Genomic DNA, 21,991 nt, shown 5'->3' on the forward strand with positions numbered 1-21,991 from the left:
TGCCATCTGCTGGTGAGATGTCGGAGACGGCTCGGGAGTTCATGGCTTCCATGACGGCCATGGGCCTGACCCAGGTAGTTCAAGGCCCCACCCACTTGGGGAATCACACTCTGGACTTGATTTTTATCTCTGATCAGTGGCTGAATGATCTAAGAATAGGGGATATAGACATCAAGCCCTTGTCATGGTCTGATCATTCTCTCCTTCACATGGACTTTCAAGTCACTTCCACCCACCGCAGGGAGACGGAACCAACCAAATGGTTCCGTCCCAGGCGCCTGATGGACCCCGAAAGGTTCCTGATGGAGCTTGGGCCATTTCCTGAGACTCTGGCTCACGACTCGACTGAGGACCTGGTGGTCGCCTGGGACAGGGCGGCTACTGGGGCCTTGGACCGCGTCGTGCCTTTGCGGCCTCTGACCCGATGCCGATCTCGTCTAGCTCCTTGGTTTTCCGAGGAGCTGAGAGAGATGAAGCGTCGGAAAAGACGCCTGGAGAGTGATTGGAGGACAAGCCGATCTGAATCTGACCGAACACAGGTGAGATCTTATATTAAGATCTACCTAGTGGCAATAAGAGCGGCGAAGTCTAGCTACTTCTCCGCTCTTATTGCATCTGCAGAGAACCGCCCAGCTGCGCTGTTTAGGGTGACCCGCTCCCTACTTCAGGTGGGGGTACGGGAAGATCCCTTAAAGGGTCGAGCTGAGGATTTTGTACAATTCCTGCATGATAAAGTCGCTCAGATTCGGGAAGGCCTGGACTCCGATTGGGTAGATCCAGGGGAGGAGACGGGGGCAGGTCTTGAGAGCGTTATCTGGGAAGAGTTTGACTCTGTGGCTCCTGAGGACGTGGACAGGATTCTGGGCAAGCTTAACGCTGCCACATGTTTATTGGACCCGTGTCCCTCCTGGTTGGTACTGGCCTCCCGGGAGGTTACACGAGGCTGGCTCCAGGGGATTATAAATGCTTCCCTGAGTGAGGGTGTCTTTCCCGCCGCCTTGAAAGAGGCGGTTGTGAAGCCCCTCCTCAAGAAGCCTTCCCTGGACCCGGCTATATTATCAAATTATCGTCCAGTCTCCAATCTTCGCTTTGTTGCGAAGGTTGTTGAGAGTGTGGTGGCGCGACAACTACCCCGATACCTGGATGAAGTTGTCTATCTGGATACGTTCCAGTCGGGCTTCAGGTCACGATACAGCACAGAAACGGCATTGGTCGCATTGGTGGATGATCTCTGGAGGGCTCGGGACAGAGGTTGCTCCTCTATCCTGGTCCTATTAGATCTCTCAGCGGCTTTTGATACCATCGACCATGGTATCTTACTGCACCGGCTGGAGGGGTTAGGAATAGGGGGCACTGTTCTTCGGTGGTTCTCCTCCTTCCTCTCTGACCGTTCGCAGTTTGTGTTGGCAGAGGGGCAGAGGTCGACCTCGAGGCACCTTATTTGTGGGGTGCCGCAAGGGTCAGTCCTCTCACCCCTTCTGTTCAACATTTATGTAAAACCGCTAGGTGAGATCATCCGTGGTTTTGGGGTGAGTGTTCATCAGTATGCTGATGACACACAGCTATACATCTCCACCCCAGACCACCCCAATGATGCCCTTGCTGTGATGTCCCGTTGCCTGGAGGCCGTGCGGATCTGGATGGGGAGAAACAAGCTCAGACTCAACCCCTCCAAGACCGAGTGGCTGTGGCTTCCGGCGTCCCGGTATAGTCAGCTGGTACCATCACTGACAATAGGGGATGAGATCTTGCTCCCCACAGAGAGGGCCCGCAACTTGGGTGTCCTCCTGGATTCACGGTTATCTTTAGAAGATCATTTGACGGCCGTGGCCAGGGGTGCCTTTTATCAGGTTCGCCTGATCCGCCAGTTGCGTCCCTTTCTGGATCGGGACGCCTTGCGCACGGTCACTCATGCCCTAGTTACCTCCCGTATGGACTACTGTAATGCTCTCTACATGGGGCTCCCCTTGAAAAGCACCCGGAGGCTCCAACTGGTCCAGAATGTAGCCGCGCGGGTGATTATGGGCGCAGCTCATTACGCTCATGTAACACCTCTCCTACGCGAGCTGCACTGGCTCCCGGTGGTCTTCCGGGTGCGATTCAAGGTGTTAGTTATCACCTTTAAAGCGCTCCATGGCTTAGGACCTGGGTACCTACGAGACCGTCTTTTGCCACCAATAGCCTCCCACCGACCAGTTCGTTCTCACAGGGAGGGACTACTCAGGGTACCGTCAGTCAAATTATGTCGACTGGCGACTCCCAGGGGGAGGGCCTTCTCTGTGGGAGCTCCAACCCTTTGGAATGAACTGCCCCCGGAGATACGGAATATCCCTGATCTCCGTGCTTTCCGCCGTGCCCTCAAGACCCTGATGTTCCAACAGGCAGGGCTAAACATACAAACATGCAAATGATTTTTTAAATGTTATCTAATTCTGGGTTTTATTTAATTGACCAAACTAAGTAACAATTTTAATTAGCAATTTTATGATGTTTGTGTGTCTATATTTTTCTTGACTGTACACCGCCTTGAGTCCTACGGGAGAAAGGCGGTATAGAAATATAATAAATAAATAAATAAATAAATAAATAAATAAATAAATAAATAAATAAATAAATAAATTAGAAATTTAAAAATGAGAAAGCAAGCAATTCTGCACTCCTACAACCATTGTCAAAAGAGGTGAAAGAAGAGGAAAATGTATGAATTGAGGCTTGCCTCTATTAATTAGCATAATGCTAAATAATTATTTATCGTTGTTCTCATCAAAGCAAAGCCAGTTATAACTCTTTGCATCAGTGACCTCTTTGCCTAAGTAAATCTGTGGATCTGCTTTTTCCACAATCAAGATTATACTAATCAAAATGATTTTCCTATTACCTGCACTGCTTTAAGTAGTAGAAAGCAATAACTTCATTCTTAAATTTATTTATGAAAGACACTTTCTGTGGTTCTAGGACTTGGTAGTTTTTCTCTCTGTACCACAAAGATTCTTGGTCTCACAGGGTTTGAACAATTGTCAATACTTGTTTCTTCTGCCTAGTAAAGGAAATTAGAAAAAGCACATTTCACCCTCTTGTAGAGTTCAAGAGAGATACAACTTAAAACCAGTATTTCAATGTAGGTTTGCAAATAAACCTTCAGAAAGTAAAGTAGGAGAGGAATATATTGCTTTGCAATTTAATGGGGTTTATATTTCCCACTTCTATAGTACACTGAAAAACAATAATGTTGAAATTAATGAAACTGTACATCCCAATCTGACAATTTAGTGGAATGGGAATGCAATATTATACTCCACAGTGTAACTAGGTAGCTCTAGGAATTTATCAGGCCCACATTCAATTATGATCTAATCTTAATGCAGGTTCTTATTGAAGTCTGCCCTGAGCTACAAAACTTCATGTGCATAAGAGTTATGCCTAGGACTAGTGCTTATGACAAAGGTTCAAGGTACAGACATCTTGTATGGCCTTTTACCCAGGGGCCTCCAGACATAAATCACAGCTAAATAAACTAAGATGGAATTGCTTATGGAGCTTAACGCTAGGTTCCAAGAACTCTTCAGAACCACCTTCAAATATGGATATCACATTTAATTTTTAAGTCAGTTTTAATGTTAATGTTTAATGTTTTTTATTTGGTTGTAAGCCGCCTAGAGTCACCTCTGGGCGAGATAGACGGCACATCAATTTAATTTTAAAAATGACTTAAATTTGTTAAGCAGCTATAGCTCAAGGGCCAGTTCCATGTTTGGGTTATTATATGATATTCCATAGCCAAGAAAACAAACTGATGGATCACAGAACAAGAATTCTGGGATCATTGTCCCTGAACTGTCACTCAAGGCACAATGACCAGGCACAAATTATTCTGTCAGGCACATTATTCAAAGATCCAGCTCTCTCTAGAAAATTCTAAAGCTAGGAAAGGTGAAGGAAAGAGGACAACGAACAACAAGGTGGATAATCTGAGTTTCAGGGGTGATGAGTGCATCACTGGAAGACCTGAAAGACCAGGTTAGTGATAGATCATCCTGTACAAAAATATATCTATGTGGTTGCTAAGAGTCAATAACAACTTGATGGCACATCAATCAGTCAATGATATTTCAAAATACACTAAAAACAGGGTAATTGTTCTATAGGGCAATAGAGAGTCTTGTCTGTTACCTGATGCATATGTTGATTCAAGTGAATGGTGAACTAAAGCCATTTCAAGATCCCATTTCAGCAGGATGTCTTTGGAGATTCTCAGTCATCCAGTTCATGGTTGTCTCAAAGGTGGTTTTTCAAGAGGCAACTGGACTTTCTTGTTTTTATTTTGAAGACGTTTCGCTTCTCATCCAAGAAGCTTCTTCAATTCTGAAGAAGCTTCTTGGATAAGAAGTGAAACGTCTTCAAAAACAAATCAAGAAAGTTCAGTTGCCTCTTGAAAAACTACTTTTGGGACATTTTAGCAGGACTACTTTGTTGTTGCCCAATTGTTCTGGAAGCACAATGATGATGATTCCCCCCTTTCCAAATGCTTTTGTTGCTATCCCTATACATCTAATGATCCCTGCAACTTGCCAAGGAAAACCATTTAGCCAACTTAGTAGAAAACAGATCTATGTATCCTATCTCAGCTGAGCCTGTGCTGGCTTAGACTGCAAATCTACAGAAACAGCTCAAAGCTTTGCAACCAAGAAGGCAGCATGGAAAGTATCATTTTGATGGCCAAACGAGATAAACACGTCAGCTGCTATGCAACCCCCAAAAAGTTTACTTCAGAGCTTAAAATCAAGCCTTCTAAACTGTTATTTGCCATATTTATATCTGATTCTCATCTTTAGTGGACCGATAGAGAAATAGAACAGAAAAAAGGGGAGGATTTACCGAGGCCTTTCAAAATATTGGCCCAATTGGTTGCAGGGCTGTCATTTGAGTTTTGCCCCTTACATAAGAAAGTGGGGTAAAGGTGTGCGGCATAATACTGTATTAGATTGCGCAATTTAGCCAACTCCGCAAGAGATAAAAGTTGTTTGTTTGGGTAATGACCAATTGCAGGCTTCCACCGTTGGTCCTCCCTAATTAAAGAGCTCACAAAATTAAGTCCTGAATGCAAACTTCCTCGGCTTTTGCAGCCAACAGAAAAAAGCCCCTGCTACCGAGTTCAGCCACTGCAAAACTTCAAAGCGCGTCTTTCTCCTTGCAGCAAATAACGGAAGAGGCGAGCAGAGGCAACCGCCAGCGCCCGGAAGGCTTTCGCGGCAACATCAGCAGCCTCCGGGGCCCGACAAAAGAGTTGACCAATAGAGAGCGAGATCGGCCGTCAGGGACTGTCCCGATTGGCGCAAAGGGCCGCCGCTCAAGCAAGGTGAGTGCAGTTTGGAGTCTTAAGTTGGGGACTTTTAGCCTGGTCCCTCGGCGAAGGCGCGACGTGGCGGGTTAGTGAAACACGATGGGCGACGGCGCAGGGCGTTGATGCTGAGGAAGGGGTGGCAGCCCAGTCGTTGTCTTGGCCCGTAGTGAGCAAGGGCCGGGGTGGGGAGTCAGCAACGGGCACCCCTTCGCCCAGCCCTTATAGCTCCATGGGGCTTTTGGGAGGAGCATTTGCTTTTCTTTAGGGATCCTTAGGTGTTGGGGCTGTTGTTTGAATCGCTCCGCCCCTCCTGTTCTTGGCACTATTCTTGGGGTCGGGTTGTTTTGGAGAAAAACTATTATGCAGGCGGCTGTTGAGATGAGAACTGGGTCTCCGCTATGCCATGTTTTTCTTTTCTTAACAGGCAGCTTACGACGCCGGATTGCCTTTTCGGAGTGTTGTGATTTCTGTTTGGAGCGAGCAAATCTGGTCTGCAAAACTCCAAATGGCCACTGGAGGGCAGCAAAGAGGGGGGAGGGAGAAAACCTGCCAAACTGGCGGTTTTGAGATCTGGTAGCCCTTTCTTATTCCCCTGTACTATGGTTCAGATTGAATTCACCGGAAGGGCATCGGATTTCAAAATAGACTTCCCTGCTACCTATTAAAAAAGATCAAAACGTGTTGCATTTCTTTTTGCTACTTTTCTATATATGAAGAAATGCTTTTACTGATCGCTTCACATTTGCCTACAGGCGGAAGCTTTTATACAAGGGGGTGTAGATATGCAGGCCTGCTTATGTGTTTAGGGGAAGTATCTAAACTAATCATGCGTTTCTCAGTATGTTCCACTTGTAAAACTCTTGTTCTGGAAGAATTGAAACTTAGGCCCTCTCTTATATTTTTGCAGAAATGGCTGGCAAGAGCCAGGAGCAGAGCATTCAAGAAGAATTGACCTGTTCCATATGCTATGACCTCTTCAGGAACCCTGTCATGCTGGAATGCATGCACCATTTTTGTAAAGAGTGCATCCAGAAATATTGGAATGGATGCCCCAGAATTGCCACCTGCCCCCTGTGTCTTCAAAAGTTTCCTTCCCGATCCTTTCATCCCAATTTCATTGTATCTAATATAGTGGAGACAGTTCGAAGATCTGCCTCCGAGGAGCACAGAAGAAAAACCGAAGTAAGTAACCATGTGAGAAACAATTTTCCTTGGCCATTTGGCTAGTAGCATGTTTAGCATGTGGCACATTGCAGTAGAGATCCAGTTTGGGCATCTGGCTATAAACCAGGAGATTATAAATTCTAGTCCTGCCTTAGGCACAAAGCCTGCAGGGTGACTTTGGGCCAGTCACTGTGCTGTCTTTCAACTTTAGAAAGCAGGCAAAAGCAAGTCACATCTGAAAAATCTTGCCAAGAAAACTGCAGGACTAATTCAGGCAGTCACAGGAATCAACAATGACTCAAAGGCACCCAAAAAAACCTGAATTAAACCAATATGCCTCTTACGGACATGATTGATGAACTTGATTAGTTCTATCTATGGTTTATCTGTCAGAATCACAGTGAATAAAACAGGAACTGTGGTTTCTTCCTCTTTTACAAACTCATCATGGATTGTTCTTGGTTTGCATGGCTTCTGATTTTGGTTGGTTTGGAGAAGACAAGCCAGTTCTATTCACATAAAAAGAAAGATACATCCATTATAGATGGAATCATGAAAATGGGTGTTATCAAACATTGTGGACATATCACACATTTCTGAAGAAGTTTAATTTTCCATGGTGTGCAAACATACCTCATATCTTCTAGCAAATACTTAATCATGAAATTGCTGAAGAAAAGTCAGATAACTTTTGGATCAAGACCCAAAGGTGCTTTTTCCAAGAGGCAACTGGACTTTTTGATTTTTCTTTGAAGACATTTCGCTTCTCATCCAAGAAGCTTCTTCAGCTTTTGGATCAAGATATTTTATATTTTTGTTTTAATTCCATTCTCTCCAAGATCCTTTCAATTTACTTTGGCAACTGATGGTATCTACCATTTTAAAATAAATTTTAAATAAATTCCACCTTTATTATTTTCATAAATAATCCAGGGCAGGGAACATACTAATAGTCCTTTCTCCTTCTATTTTCCACTCGATGAACACCCTGTGAGGTGAAGTGAGCTGAGAGAGAAGATTATCTTTTCCCTCTCCATTGCATTTTGCTTTAGTCCTATCTTTAATTTATTTGAAGTTTTAATCCTTTGCTTAATTTCGTTCTCCTCACCTCACAGTGTTGTTCTTTGCAGTGCAATACTAAAGAGCAAGAATTTGTCTAGCATCCTTATCTGCCATTGGGACAAACAGGTTAGGAGGAAAATTCCTGAGGAAGAGATTGGGACTAAGGTCCTTATGTTTCAGTGATCTGAGTTCCCAATTGATTGACCAAGATTGATTTGTAAGGATGGTTCCTTATAGTCAGGAAATGGCTGCCAGTGAAAAGGTAGTCCATTTTTCTAACTGATTTTTTTTTTTTACATAAGAAAAAAGATGGAAGAAGAGATCACAAGTGAAAGAAAACAGTATTGGAAACCTTTGTTCAATTCTGCACATGAGAGCACAGCCAACATTTTGTCTGAAAACCTTTTAGGCATGGTCCTTTAGCTCGGGTCTGCAACCTTGGCAACTTTTAAGACTTATAGACTTCAACTCCCAGAATTCTTCAGCCAGCTTTGCTTTGCTGGCTGAGGGATTCTGGAAGTTGCAGACCCCTGCTTTAGCTCATAGATAGGGTGGGTGGAGAAAGCAAGAGAGAGAGAGAGAAGTCTCTGATAAATGAATAAAAAATATGGTGATAATAATTACTGATTAGGGAACAGTGGTAAAACAAGTAAAGAGAGGCTCATAGGCACAATGCCAACTCTGGAACTTACATGTTTGCATCCATTGTCAGCACCAAGCGGGAGCTTCCATATTTATATCTCACCCTTTTATACTGTACTTGTGTCCTGGCATTGGATGCAAAGAGGAAGATGACAAGATTTGTATCACAATGTCACTGTACATGATTTATCATTCCTTCCCACCTCTGGATGCCTTTGGAGAGGTTAGTGATTGGGAAAAAAATGCATAAAGAGAAGAAAACAACATCATGCTCACTATTTTCATATTATCCTTTCGCTAAGGGAGATTCAGGTGCTATTTGAGTTCTAACAAGCAACTTCATGGGATAGGCGAGGCTGGGGAAAAAATCTTGATCAAACTGCAAATCTTTATTGTACTGACTCCAAAATTAATATTGGAAATTATTCCGATAAATAAAGGCTTTACTTATTCATTCACTTTCAGATGGAGCTCCAAAAGGTCCTTCAGACCTACCAGAGGAAATGTGAGAAACTGCTGGAGATGAAGCAAAAGAATGAGAAAAATGCCAAATATTTGGTGGTAATATTACCGGTTTAGGGTCAGAAGCAAATGGCTAACATGCTAGAGATGACGTCAGGGGTGGGAGATTTGGGGTTTGGCAGAGGTGGGGTATTTTGTCCCTGCCGGAAAGCACTGAAACTGAACAATCAAGACAATCTTAATTGCAGAAAATATATAAAAGGAAGAGGAAAAACAACCCACAGTGAAGGCCAGGGATGGCGAACCTTTTAGAGACCGAGTGCCCAAATTGCAAACCAAAACCCACTTATTTATCGCAAAGTGCCAACAAGGCAATTTAACCTGAATAATGAGGTTTTACTTCCTAAAATAAGGATAAAAAAATGCAGAGTTCAGCTAATTGTTCTAAGAAAAACGTGATAAATGCACTTTTATGCCCCTTCATTTTTTTTCCTGCTTTTGAAATACTACGTTTAGCAACAATAAAGAAAAACTTTGGTAATATCATTTCTCTCTCTCTCTCTCTTTCCCTCCCTCTCTCTCTTTCATGCCCTCTTTCTCTTTCCCTCTCTTTCCCTTTCCCTCCCCCCCTCTCTGTTTCTCTTTCTTTCCCTCCCTATCTCTCTCTTTACCTCCCTCTATTTCTCTCTCCCCTTGAAGGATCCCCTAAACTGGTGCTGGGTGGTGGGAATGATGTTCGAAGGCCAACAAGCCCAGGAGCAGCACGCCCACACTCAGCTGAATGGCGGGGAGGCGGGGCATCCCAGCACAGGCAGCTCTGCAGGAAAAGCAACTGCATATTTTTACCGAGCCGACACAGGGTCGCATTGTGGCTCCGCGTCGTAATGGGCTTCAGGAGGAGGACGAGACCCCGTCTTCCCCCATTGTGAAGTGCATGAGTGAAAAAAGTTCCAATCAATTCCAACTTCACGAGATCTATTTTGCAAGAAGTTGGAATTGATTGAAACGCAATGGAGAAACGGCGATTGGAGCTGGGCTGTGGCAACTGCGCGCATGCCCACAGAGAGGGCTCTGTGTGCCATGTCTGGCACATGTGCCATAGGTTCACCATCACGGGTTTGTATTATAAGCATATTGTTTGCATTGTAAGACTTATCCAATCGATAGGACCAAAACTGGGATTCCTTGTGTTGTGTGACTTTTTCCTCCTAACATTATTCTTAAACTTCAGGCAAAATAAGATAGAGCAGTCAATAAAGAACAATTGCTTCTGCGTTGTCACAAGGCAAACTAAATCATCTTCCCAGATAATCAATGAACTGCTGAGGCCTCTTAGCAGAATAGAAGATTAATACCTCTAATTGTGGGTTTTGCACAGAGTAAGGAGGAATTACTGGGGAGAGTACGCAGATGGAAAAAGAGCTTAACCCCATTAAGCCAATCTTTTTTCTGCTTTGTGCCATAAGGCTTAGAAATCATATTTCACAGAGTGATTTCTGTGAAGAAAACCAGCAAAATCTCTCCTAAATAACAAAAAATAAGGTCAAAGGAGAAGGCTCTTCCATGTCAAAGTTTTGAACTATAGCATACGAAATAACACAGATGTTTGATTATGATGGCATCTTAAAAGAAAAAATAATATTGTACTGCTGAAATGCATTTGCCAAAGAAATGCCTCTAAAACAAACACTGAGATAATGATGCTATAAATAATATTGGGATAAAAGTAGAGCAAACTTTCTCAAATCTCCCTAAAGTAATTATGTTTGTGCATGCACAGATGAATGGGGGAAAAAACTGATAGTGGCATAGTGGTTAAAGTGCAGTATTGCAGGCTGACTCTTCTCAGCACTGCCAGGAGTTTAACTCAGGATTAACTCAGACTTCCATCCTTCCAAGGTCATTAAAATGAGGACCCAGGTTATTGGGGGAAATATGCTGACTCTGTAAATTGCCCAAACAGCGCATGCGCGGTGGTAACACCGGTTGAAACTTACCACTGATGGTCATGGTGTCATTATCTACACTCTGCTAGTATACTCTTTACAGGAGAAGACATATTTGTCCACTTTCTCCATCTTGTGATTATTTCTCTTTGAAACCACTAAAATGTAGAACACTTGGAATTTGTGGTTAAGGAGTGATTCTTTCTGACATGTGGTTTGCTGATCGCCTTACTCTTACCTTTTTAGCAGCATTGCCATTCATTGTGTTTTAAGTCCAGTTAAAAATTGCCAACAGAAAGTCCTAAACTTGAGGTTGTTGGAGAAGAACTGCCTTGGTTTGCATGAAACTTTGGTTTGTGTGAACTTTCTCAAATTGTTTATGTCCTACCCTCAAGAAAACTAGGTTGGCATGGGTGAGGGTATTCTCGGTTAATTAGGCAGAATGTTAAATATTGGTTGGCTTGCTTTGTGTTTATTATAATATCTCTATCCTGTGGTTTCTTCTATACCAAGATATGTAGGGTATCCATTTTATCTGTAACACAACCGTGTGAGTGATGACTGGCTAGGAATTGTGAATTCTGTGACTGAATGAGACTTGAACTTGGATCTTCCCAGTTCAAAGTCTTAATGACTGTGCCACATTGGCCGCCTTGATAATATAGCAATCACTAATAATTTAAAAATTAGAATCTGCTTTTCTCATGTACTTCATTCTGATATATATTAGAATATTAAATGTATATCACCTGAAAATGTCCTTTCTGGATTGAAATTTGACTAACATTAAGGGTTTTTTTTTTTTTTACAATCAAGGAATACAAACATGCATACATCTGGGTGTGGGAGATATATTTGCTAAACCATCTTAGTTTTCCTCTTGACGTCTTGTCAGAAATAATATTAAATATTGTGCAGCTTCTTCTGAACAGCCATGGTAATCATTAAATGGGCTTTTTTAAAAAAATAAAGCCTATGATTTACCCTTAAAGTGTCATCAAGGTGAAGGAACATGATAAGTAATAACAGTCTTCCAGTTCATCAGAGAAAACAGTACATCTAATCCACCTTCAACAAAATTTATCCAAGGTAAAGGTTGGAAGCAGGCAGATCTCCAAAGCATTAGATTTAAGTTCATGAAAGCTGTTTCTGTAATCATTCTGTTAGCTCTTCATTCATTATATATATAATATATGATGACAATTTCTGAAAGGCTTTGGTAGTCTAATAAGAGTTGCTAGTTTGAAATGACAGTAAGTAGCAAATAATGTTCACTTCAAAAGGAGTAATTTGAATTCAAACATTTAATCATTTTGAGCCCATTGAGACACACTTCAGAAAGCCTCACATTCAATGTACACTAGAGGAGTGTTAGAAAGAAAGAAAGAGAAATCAAATAATACAAGACAAATGAGCATTGGGGCTTATTTTGGTGCCCCTGAATATAAGCAGTATGTAATTAGTTTTTATAATTTTGTGCACAATGAAATCGAACGGCAGGAAAGAGAGGAGGTCAATGATAATGTAATGAGGCAAGGACTTCTTCCTTCACTGTATTGGACTGCCATGTTTGTAGGACACTGGAGAGGGGCAGACAAAACACTTACCAGCTTACAAAAGATGGTAAAGGGTTTATGTGTATGCACTTTTAATACATCTGAATTTTTAAAAACCCAAATGAAAGTGAAAGGCAAATCTTTTGCGAACATTTAGCAGAAAAGGCCCACTTCAATCAGGTGTCCTCCAGGTGTTTTGAAAAACCCATACCTTCAGCTTCTGACTCTTGTTTGCTGTTAATGTAATATTACTGATTAATTGCTGCATAAGTGCTAATTATGCATTTGCGTCACATCCTGTTGTGATAGGACTGTTTTTAATGTAAGAATATAGCAATATTTTTCAATAAAAGTTACAGGAGAAAATGAACAAGGGGAGTCAAGTAATTATAACTATTCCACGTGGGAAAGGAACTATTCACATAAAGACCAATCAAGGAACAAAGTAATCTTGCAGTTACACTGAACAGGAAGCAATTAGAGAAATAAGTCACAAAAAAGAAGCTTCAAATTAAAGTTGCAGTAGCTCTGAAAAGACTCGATAGTGTTCTGCCAGACCATGCTAAAAGAATAGGACCATAATTGCCTTTAAATGAGAAAAATCTTCAAGTCTGTTTGAAAGAAGACCGAGGAACAGCTTGAGAAAATTGTGGCGCGATGAATTAACTGCAACATCTGTATTCTCTGTAAAAGTGAGACAGGACAATTCCAGATTAAATAGTAGAATAGATACAGCTGCCACCCTGTGGCTGTGCGGAATGCTTTAAAAATAAAAGCATGCTTTGCTCTCATCTTAACAAAGTGATGATACATTGGTAATTTCTTTTGAAACAGTGGTTGAATATATCGGACATACACCTTGTTTCTATTTCTTGTGATCTTTTCCTCTCTCCAGAAAACATCTGGGAAACTGAACTCGGAGATCCAAGCAGCATTTCAACATCTTCATCAGATCCTACGAGAGGAGGAAGGAAGGATGCTGATGGAACTGGCTAGAGAAGAAGAAAAATGTATGCTCAGACTGGAAAATGTTTCTTTACAATTAATAGAAGAGATTTCTGAGTTGAAGAAGAGCATGGAGCAGATACAGCGCAGACTTGACAACTCTGAGATCTCATCAGGGCTGCAGGTGAAACTTCCTACACTTAACTTGAGGTGGGGGTTGAACTTAGAGGACTTGGAATGCAGATCAAATTTACTCTTCCTCAGTCTTGTTCATGCTACACACTGAGGTACGGGGAAAGTGATGGACCAGGAGGGTGCGGGGCAATTCAGAGAAATGGGTTATCTCCTGCCTGGGTGAGAAAAACATGGGCTCCAAGAAGTTCCCATGTATTACAGTAGTGGCCAAAATTGTGGAAACCTTTTGGGAAAAGCGTATTTTCTAAAACTAGCTAATAACACCACTTTTTTTTGGAGAAGTACCATAAAATTATATATCAATGGAAAGATAATTAAACAATGTAATGCAATAACTTCTATGAAGGATTTGCTATTAGAATAGCAGTTACAGTATAAGGAAGAAAAGTGAAACACGTAGAAAAAATGAGATATACAAAAATTATCATGTCAGTTAATACTTAGTTGGGTAACCTTTAGCATGAATTATGGCCTTACAACGTCTTCCCATGGAGTGAACCAAGTCTTTTAGTTCTGCAGCTGTTATAATGTGAAACCAAGATTGGATGATTGCTTCTGTTAACTGGGTTTTATTGCTGGGTCACTTCTGACTAACAAGTTTCTTTAGTCGGCTCCATAGATTTTCAATTGGGTTAAGGTTTGGGCTATTCCCAGGGCATTCCAGCAGTGGAATATGAATCTTGAAAATCCCCCCCAAAAAGTGGTGTTATTAGCCATCAAACCTTAAAAATACACTTTTCCCAAAAGGTTTCCACAATTTTGGCCACTACTGTAATTTACAATCTGAAAACGTTTGCCTTTATTGATTGCTTGTTTTATGTCTTGTCCGTAACTAGACTTGACATTTTGCAGCATGCTGCGAGAGAAGGTGAATTTCTGTTTGGCTTTTTAATGGCATCTAGTAGCGTTATCTCTACCTGTCTTCCCATCCTTCCTCCTTTTCCCCAGGGTGGCAATGAGAATTCCTCCCTCTCTCCTTCCCTCCCTCCCTGTCCCATTTCTTGCAGTCTTGACAAAGATGGCAAGGTAAACTTCAGCTGACATTCTCTTCTTCTTCCTCCTCCTGCTCCTCAGTAGGGAAGACCATTTGCTCTTTTCATTTCCATTTCCTGTAACACGAATGATAAGCCATGGTTTTTATGTCATCTTTTTACATTACAGTAAGTTGCTATGGCTACGGTAGCAGGATTGTTAAAGGAATGGCTCTGATACAAATTGCATGGGAAATTGTCTGCCTTGAGAAAGTACTGCGAACTCCTCAATACAAAGCCCTTGAGTTTCATAGTGCCCAAAGAATCCATGTTGGCTCTGGATTCTATCCAGCAAAGCTGTTCTAGGAAAAACCACAATTCTAGTTTAAAATATGTTGTCTTTCTAGCACTTCCTTGAATAATCACTAAAAAAAAGTTCAGGGGAAAATGTGACGAAAGGAGTCAGTTAATGGTTACTGAAAAGCTATCTATATTTATCCTGTTTTTCCTCTAGTGGGCAAGCTGGATCTAGGGAAGTTCCCAGACAGCCTTCAATTCAGGCCTCAGAAACCAGACCTGTTTAGCTTTAGCAAATGGCTTATTAACGTGCATTCCTCTAAATGTGAGGGATACAAATGTGCTTTAATGACAAACCCCTTTACAAAATGCATCAGAAAACATGGCATTCTTTTTCCCTTCATCAAACTTCTTCTTTTACTAAATGTACACATTTATAAAATTAAGTGTAAAATTAACCTGCTTTGCTGGCAGTTCATCCTCAAGCCAAAAGATGAATTATAATTTTTAAATAAATAAAATAAACATTCTTTACCTACCTAGTACAGGTAGTCCTCGACTTACGACCACAATTGTGCCCCAAATTTCTGTTGCTAAGTGAGACATTTGTTAAATGAGTTTTGTCGGCCTTTCTTGACTTTGCTTGTCAGAAGGTCGCAAAAGGGGTCAAATGACCCCAGGATATTGCAACTGTCATAAATATGAACCAGTTGCCAAGCATCTGATTTTTGATTACATGACCATGGTGCATGGTCATAATTGTGAAAAACGGTCAGAAGTCACTTTTTTCAATGCTGTTGTAACTTTGAACGGTCGCTATATAAACTGTTGTAAGTTGAGGACTACCTGTATGCTATTCCCTTTCAGGATAAGCAACATGCAAAAGGCAGAAAAGGAGTAAAAACAAATACGGTATAGAAATGCAAAAAAGAAACAATAAAAGAAAATACAGTTAATCCTCAAGTTATGACCAGTCGCTTAACAATGTTCAAAATTTTGACATTTCTCCTCAGAGGTACTTACAGCCCAGTTCCAGCAGCCACATCCCTCATAACTGCCCCATAGTGAACAGTTGCCTTACTAAATACACCTAGCAACCACCACAAAAAAAGTCATAAAATTGGGTCAGTCACATGGGCTTTATGACAGCAAGACTTATGACCATAATCGACCCTGCTCATTATGGTCTTAAGTCAAGGACTATTTGTATGGCTAAATGTCACTTATACCAACACTATAGTTTTCCATACCTTCCTGCCTTTGCAAATCACCCTTGTTGCCATAAATCAATTCACACATTGCTTTTTGTTCTTTAAACTTATATCCTCACTCGGAGGGTCTCATCAACTGTATTCGTGATTTTCTCAGCTTTCCTCTTCACTGTTCCTTCATATGTTCGTTTTATGATTCAGTCATCATTCATTTTGTCTAGATGGCCAAACCATCTCAACTTGCTTCTTCAGGCCTGGTAAAACTCACTTTTTAATCCGGTCCACATGGATTTGACACCTAATAATCTTGATTCTGCCTCTTCTTGTTTCACCATGCACATGTAATTAGGCTGCAACTTTGGATGTTTATTTTTCTCCTGACAAATCAACTCTTATATAACAAAGTAGGCAGAAGCTTGCTCTTAGGCAAAGCCTTTTCTGCTTGGTTTGATTAACATGCATTCCTCACAATAGATCACATATCATCCCTTACTTTTCTGCCCCCATTTACGCAATTTAAAATTCATCCATGCAGTCCCCTATATGTTAACTATTCTATCAACTAACAAATTCAGACACTTGCTCTAGGGTGGTTTATTTTTTTTACATTTGCGCAAAATATGCAGCCATTCTTTTCTCTCTCTCTCTCTCTCTTCAATGGAAGTGCTTTAGTCTTTGATGCATTAATTTACAGATCCATACTCCTTATTACACCGTAATATAACCTTAATATTCACTACAAATCTCTTGATTTCTCAGTCAGCAACTTTGTCTGCATACAAAGGAGTGCATCTGTTCATGTCTGTACCCTCTAATGTTACCATAAGATTGTGATAAGGAAATTGTGATTACATTAAACAACCAAGAGGACTTACGTTCTTGTCATACAGCCTGCATAAGTTTGAATCATTTGCTTAGTGCTCTGTTTCCTTCCCTGTATGATATACTTCCATCAAACAATACTTTTAGCACAATAGCCGGCCAACTTTCAGCGCTTTAGTCATACAAAACATTCCATCAGGGCACCTGGACTTCTGAAGAAGCTACATGGATAAACAGTGACACATTTCAAATAAAAAAAGAGAAGTCCAGTTGCCATGATAATATTTCCCGACAACTCTACCTGGATGACCGAGAATCTTCATCGACATTCCATAATTCCCCTTTTCACATTTTCCCTAAATCATCAAAAGTACAATAAACCGTTATTTCTCATCTTTGTATTTCAAATTGGTTTTCCAGTGTAATTTAAAGTTATAACGTACGGATAGGGATGAAGCTCTTCTGCTTTGCTGGTGACATACTACAAGTTTCCTTCACAAGCCAGAGCCTAGAAAGACATCAAAAATTATGTGTCTTGAAAAATGAGAGACTGAAAGCTTAACTGCCTCATCTCCCCATTCATGTTGTGAAATGTTTATTTACCATCTCCAGAATATATTCCTTTAGCATTTAGCTTCCCTTTGGAATTGTGTTTAATGTTCACTTAATTGTCCTCCTCTCCAACTTCAGGATAGAATACTTGTACTGTAGGATCTACTGGTGCTAGTCCACACAAATTGAGTGAGTTATTTCTTAATTTGCTCTGCTTCTTTTTGCAGGTGGAAACTGTGCCTGTCAGGTATGTGTCCGGAAAAGAAACAAAAAAAAAAAAATCTCCTTTGCAATTTCCTCTTCTCTCACCTGCTGGGGGATAAGGGGATAATTTCAGCAGGGTGGAGACTGGGATATCATCACCTTAGTATTCAACGCACTGAAAGTTTGGAGGAAGCCAGTGAACAGGCCAAGAATGTATCCTCTGAATGCTGGATACAGATGTGCTAGGAGGAGCTTTTGGGAAATGGCTGGACTACTTGAGTGAGCTCCACTTGTAGTTCCTCAGAACTGATGGACCGAAGACTAGCCTGCCAGATTTGCAGGACATCAGATCCAATATGAGCTCAGTTAATCTGATTTTGCCAATCCTAGAGAGCTTTCCAGCTTCACCTAAGAGGGCAGGAAACAGTCACACAAATCTCTCACTTTTCAAGGCCCTGTTGGATCCCAGTGTGCATCTTGTGGTTCTGCTTTATTGTGATGCTGCCAAATTGCTCTAATTATTACTTTGGAGATGTAGAATCCATTTTATTCGTGTTAACTGGGACAGGGAAAGATTGCTTGTGCAATTCTCTTTCTCCTTCACTGTACCAGGGGGGACATTTTTGCATGTAAGAAAAGGGCTGGAGGTTTCTGTGGAAACAAGAGTTTAAAATTAACTTGTTAATAGTATTTGGTTTATATTTTTATTAGGTCCATTTGTACACTGTGTACGTTTCTGTTGTCTGCAAACTAGTTTCTTGCATGATGCTTAGGACTTTCTCCTGGCCCTCCAAACTATGGGTCTACAAACCCCTTAGACTGAGAAAAGGAAGCGCAATGCCCAGGTCAGAAACTTCCCCTCCGATTTAAGCTGAACGGATATTGTAGGAATTTGGCAGTTTCCAAGGATGCTTCATTCTTCAAACGTCTGCAATTACGGGGGTCAATGAGTTGCATGGTTCCCTAGTAGTACAAGTAGTCCTCTACTTACAACCACAATTGAGCTCCAAATTTTCTGTTGGTAAGTGAGACAGTTTTTAAGTGAATTTTGTCCCGTTTTATTATCTTTCTTGACACAGTTGTAAAGTGAATCACTGCAGTTGTTAAGTTAGTAACACGGTTGTTAAGTGAATCTGGCTTTCTCCTTTGACTTTGCTTGTCAGAAGGTCATGAAAGGTAATCCCATGACCCTGGGAAACTGCATCTGTCATAAATATAAATCAGTTGCCAATCTGAATTGAATTTTGATCATGCGATCGTGGGGATGCCTGCAATGATCGTAAGTTGAAAAATGGTCATAAGTCACTATTTTCAGTGCTTGTTGTAACTTCGAACAGTCACTAAACAAACTGTTGTAAGTCGAGGACTACCTGTGCTGGAATCAGAAGCAAGAGCCCAGGCCTCTTTCCTTAGCTACTTGCTTTCAGAGGGCAATAAAGGGTTGCATAGTTTCCTGATCTTGGAAAAGAAGTGGTAGGGTTGGTGGATTTAATTAAAAACACCTCTACATCCTAATTTGAGCTTACTTCCATCTGTTATGTGGAATCGGCAAACAGCTATGACTGAGCCACTTTATAACAGTTTTACTGCCACCTCTTTATAAAATCGGGAACACAGTAATTTGCTCCATAAGAGTGTTGAGCACTTTGTGCTCAATAAAAGTACTGCATAACGTCCAGGTGAATTGACTGGAAAGCTTTGAGGCTGGAGACAATTTACTTGATAATGGAGGAATGTTGTGATGGCTATACTCTGTCTTGTTTAGCTACGTTTCTTTCCATTCCAGACCAGCAGTGCAACTAGGAACGTTGACTTCGTCTCTAAAAAAGTACACGGAGCTGTGTGATGGGCCCTTGCAGTACATAATTTGGAGAAAGATGTTGAAATCCATCAGCCCAGGTGTGTTTCCCTGTTTTAAGAAGGCTTGGGATAATGAGATACGGCAGAGGTCTCAGACAGCAAAGGCCTCACCTAACTCTATGCATTGTTCCCATAGCTCCTGCTGTTCTGACCCTGGATCCAGACTCGGCCCACCCCAACCTCCTCCTCTCCAAAGATCTGACTTCAGTGACAGAGAGGGAGTCACCACAGGCAGTACCCAGGAGCCCCAGACGTTTCCTGCAGAGCGTGAATGTGTTGGCCATGGAGTCCTTTGAAAGCGGGCAGCATTACTGGGAAGTCTGGGTGGGCAACAAGACCAAGTGGGAATTAGGAGTGGCTTCAGACAATGTGGACCGGGCAGCAAGAGTCCGGCTGTGCCCAAATAATGGCTATTGGACAATAAGACTGTGGAACGACTCCCAGTATTGGGCTGCGGCGACTCCCTGGATACGTTTGAAGCCCCAGTGCTCACTGAGGAAAGTGGGGATGTTATTGGACTGCAAGGCCAAAAAGCTGACTTTTTATAACGCTGAGGAAATGTCACTCCTCTTTACTTTCTACCAGTTGCGAGCTAGGAAATTCTACCCTTTTTTCAGTACCGGCTTCAGTCATGGCGAGAAGAATGCAGAGCCCATGAGGATCTGCCACCCTCTCAGGCTCTGAAATCTTCACGTTTTCACAGGACGTGGTGGTACTTTCGTTTCTTTCTGCCTTAGCGCTATTACAATAGTGTTCCTCTGTCCTCATAACTGCCACTGGTAAATGTTCGTTGAGATTTCAAACCATTTATATTTGTGATATAGATCCAACCAACCATAATGAAAAATGAAGGGTGGTTGACCATTTTTATTTAAAGTGGCCCCTTACTGTCTTTTCTAAGGTGGGTTTTCTTTATTTTTAATCTAACAAGATCATTGTTATTCATTTAAGATTCAACCTGGCAAATACTCAAGCAAAAAATATTGACTATAATTCTAATATATCAGAAGAAAATGATAGGTATAAATTTCTACTTCCTATTACCACTTTTTCCAAGTATAAACATGTTTTGTACACATATATAGGTTTGTACTTTAACTGCCTGAAGAAAAAAATTCCTTATCAGTGAGACTCAGTCATTTAAAAGTGCTGTTAGTTTTCATTTGTATTCTGAGTTAAGAACAACAACAAAAAAAATAGGTCTCAAAAGGAAGCTTAAATTTAAAGAGAGAGCATGAACCTACAAGTTGTGCAACAGACATAACACCAGCAGGCATGAGAATATCACATCTTGTCTTAGATTCTGAGGAGATTTTCAGTCAGTCAAAGAGATTGAAAGAAACTTTTTCTGTGATGCAGGACTAAGTTGCTGAAGAATTAGATCATGATGTATCTTTAAAGGAACCAGCCAGATTCACAAGCCCCAGGCTGAAGTACCTGCTTCAGTGCAGGTACTTCTGCTTATAGTGCAGAGGAAGATTTTCCCAATTTTGTTGCAGTTTTCAAATAAATAAATGAGACGTGTTTATTTTATTTCAAAATACAATGGTAGAAAAGCCCCTTTAAAAATCACTTTAAAGGAGCATTTTGTATGTGTGTGTTTTATGGACATGAAAAAAATGTCAATTTATGGAGGACTGAACCAGAAGCAGTATGTCAGCTTGTACTTCTTCAACATGTGAATCAGAATAGCAGCACAAAGTGATTTTGGTAATAACCATGGCAAATTGCAGGACAGGGTTGCTGCATTAGAAAATGGGAGATGCAGCTCTGCACTGTTGAAAGGAATTTTGAGGCTAGTGATAAAACTTCACCCATAGCTTAATGTTTGCCAGGGATGTATAAGAAGCTAGTCCTTACATCTATTCAATTAGTACAGAGTACTATGTACAATTACATATTTTCTTTAAAATAAAGTCAAATGAACATTTTGCTATTATTAAACAATTGTTCTGGAATTTTTCATTTCATACTATATATTTCTATCATTTGGTGCAGTAGCTTTTTATCTAGATTGTCATTAAAGAATATTCACAAATAGAATTCCTTTTCATTTTTTTCCTCCCTGCTTTTGTGTAATCCCTGGAGTTGCCAGCAGAGGGTGGTGTCTGCTAATAGAACATTTTAGCAAGAGTGGAACTATATATATCCGACCATTACTATTTTTTATAAATAACTCAAGGTAGCAAACATACATAATCTTCCTCCTCCTATTTGATTCATATCTGTCAGCCTTAGCATGGTATCCATAGTTGCTTGTAAAATGGACTTATATTTTTTTAAAAGTTGTAGTTCAAACAATTGCAAACAGGAACAATTTTTAAAGAAAATAATGTGTCCCTTCCAAGACCCCTTTGGTGGCTCAGAGAGCCAAAATTGGTTAAAACTAAAAAAAAAAAAGTGAATTGTTTTTGATTTAGAGGGTCTAATGTTTTTCCAGTCCTCAGAGATTATGTTTTCCAGACATGCCCCTAATCCTTGCACTAGGTGAGATAATATTTCAAAAAAAGGTCTAACTGTCTTGAAAGGGGAAACTCAGGAAACCTGCTGCTTTTCTCTCCTGTGTTGCCAAAATGAACTTGGCCAGGATTTTGAGAGGATGAATTCTCTTACCTACTAATATTCTTGTGGTCTAGTAGGATTTGTTGAGGGGAGACTTTCTGCCTCTGTTGTGCCACATAGAGAAAGGAACACCTGTCCAGAAGCTAACGGTTGGGTGTTTTCTGTGACATTGATTATATAAACAGAGCAAGTTGATTAA

At 41.0% G+C, this 21,991-nt stretch overlaps 1 protein-coding gene across 3 annotated transcripts; it reads left to right on the forward strand.

Annotated features, from left to right (window-relative positions):
* Positions 1-5,338: 5,338 nt before the first annotated feature.
* Positions 5,339-21,177, forward strand: LOC139312441 (zinc-binding protein A33-like). 3 transcript variants are annotated; one of them, XM_070937231.1, is made up of 7 exons: positions 5,339-5,356; positions 6,249-6,523; positions 8,675-8,770; positions 13,069-13,302; positions 17,394-17,413; positions 19,157-19,269; positions 19,367-21,177. In XM_070937231.1, exons 2-7 carry the CDS (start codon positions 6,251-6,253, stop codon positions 19,912-19,914), a joined length of 1,284 nt encoding a protein of 427 aa, XP_070793332.1. In that variant the 5' UTR covers positions 5,339-5,356; positions 6,249-6,250; the 3' UTR covers positions 19,915-21,177. The 3 variants fall into 3 exon arrangements, with proteins under 3 accessions (XP_070793332.1, XP_070793330.1, XP_070793331.1); XM_070937229.1 differs by lacking the exon at positions 5,339-5,356 and adding an exon at positions 5,373-5,426; XM_070937230.1 differs by lacking the exon at positions 5,339-5,356 and adding an exon at positions 5,385-5,426 and having other exon boundaries at positions 5,766-6,523.
* Positions 21,178-21,991: the final 814 nt, after the last annotated feature.

This window comes from Pituophis catenifer, unplaced genomic scaffold (assembly GCF_029215685.1).
Source record: "Pituophis catenifer annectens isolate HBS135680 unplaced genomic scaffold, rPitCat1.0.hap2 SCAF_2, whole genome shotgun sequence".
Classification (NCBI taxonomy): Eukaryota; Metazoa; Chordata; class Lepidosauria; order Squamata; family Colubridae; genus Pituophis; species Pituophis catenifer.

What these genes read in the sequence shown, in the direction of transcription:
- LOC139312441 (XM_070937231.1), top strand. Translation starts at nt 6,251, where the DNA reads ATGGCTGGCAAGAGCCAGGAGCAGAGCATTCAAGAAGAATTGACCTGT. An exon ending in AGCACAGAAGAAAAACCGAA is followed by an intron (nt 6,524 to 8,674) that starts GTAAGTAACCAT and finishes ATTCACTTTCAG; the next exon opens with ATGGAGCTCCAAAAGGTCCT. An exon ending in GTGGAAACTGTGCCTGTCAG is followed by an intron (nt 17,414 to 19,156) that starts GTATGTGTCCGG and finishes TTTCCATTCCAG; the next exon opens with ACCAGCAGTGCAACTAGGAA.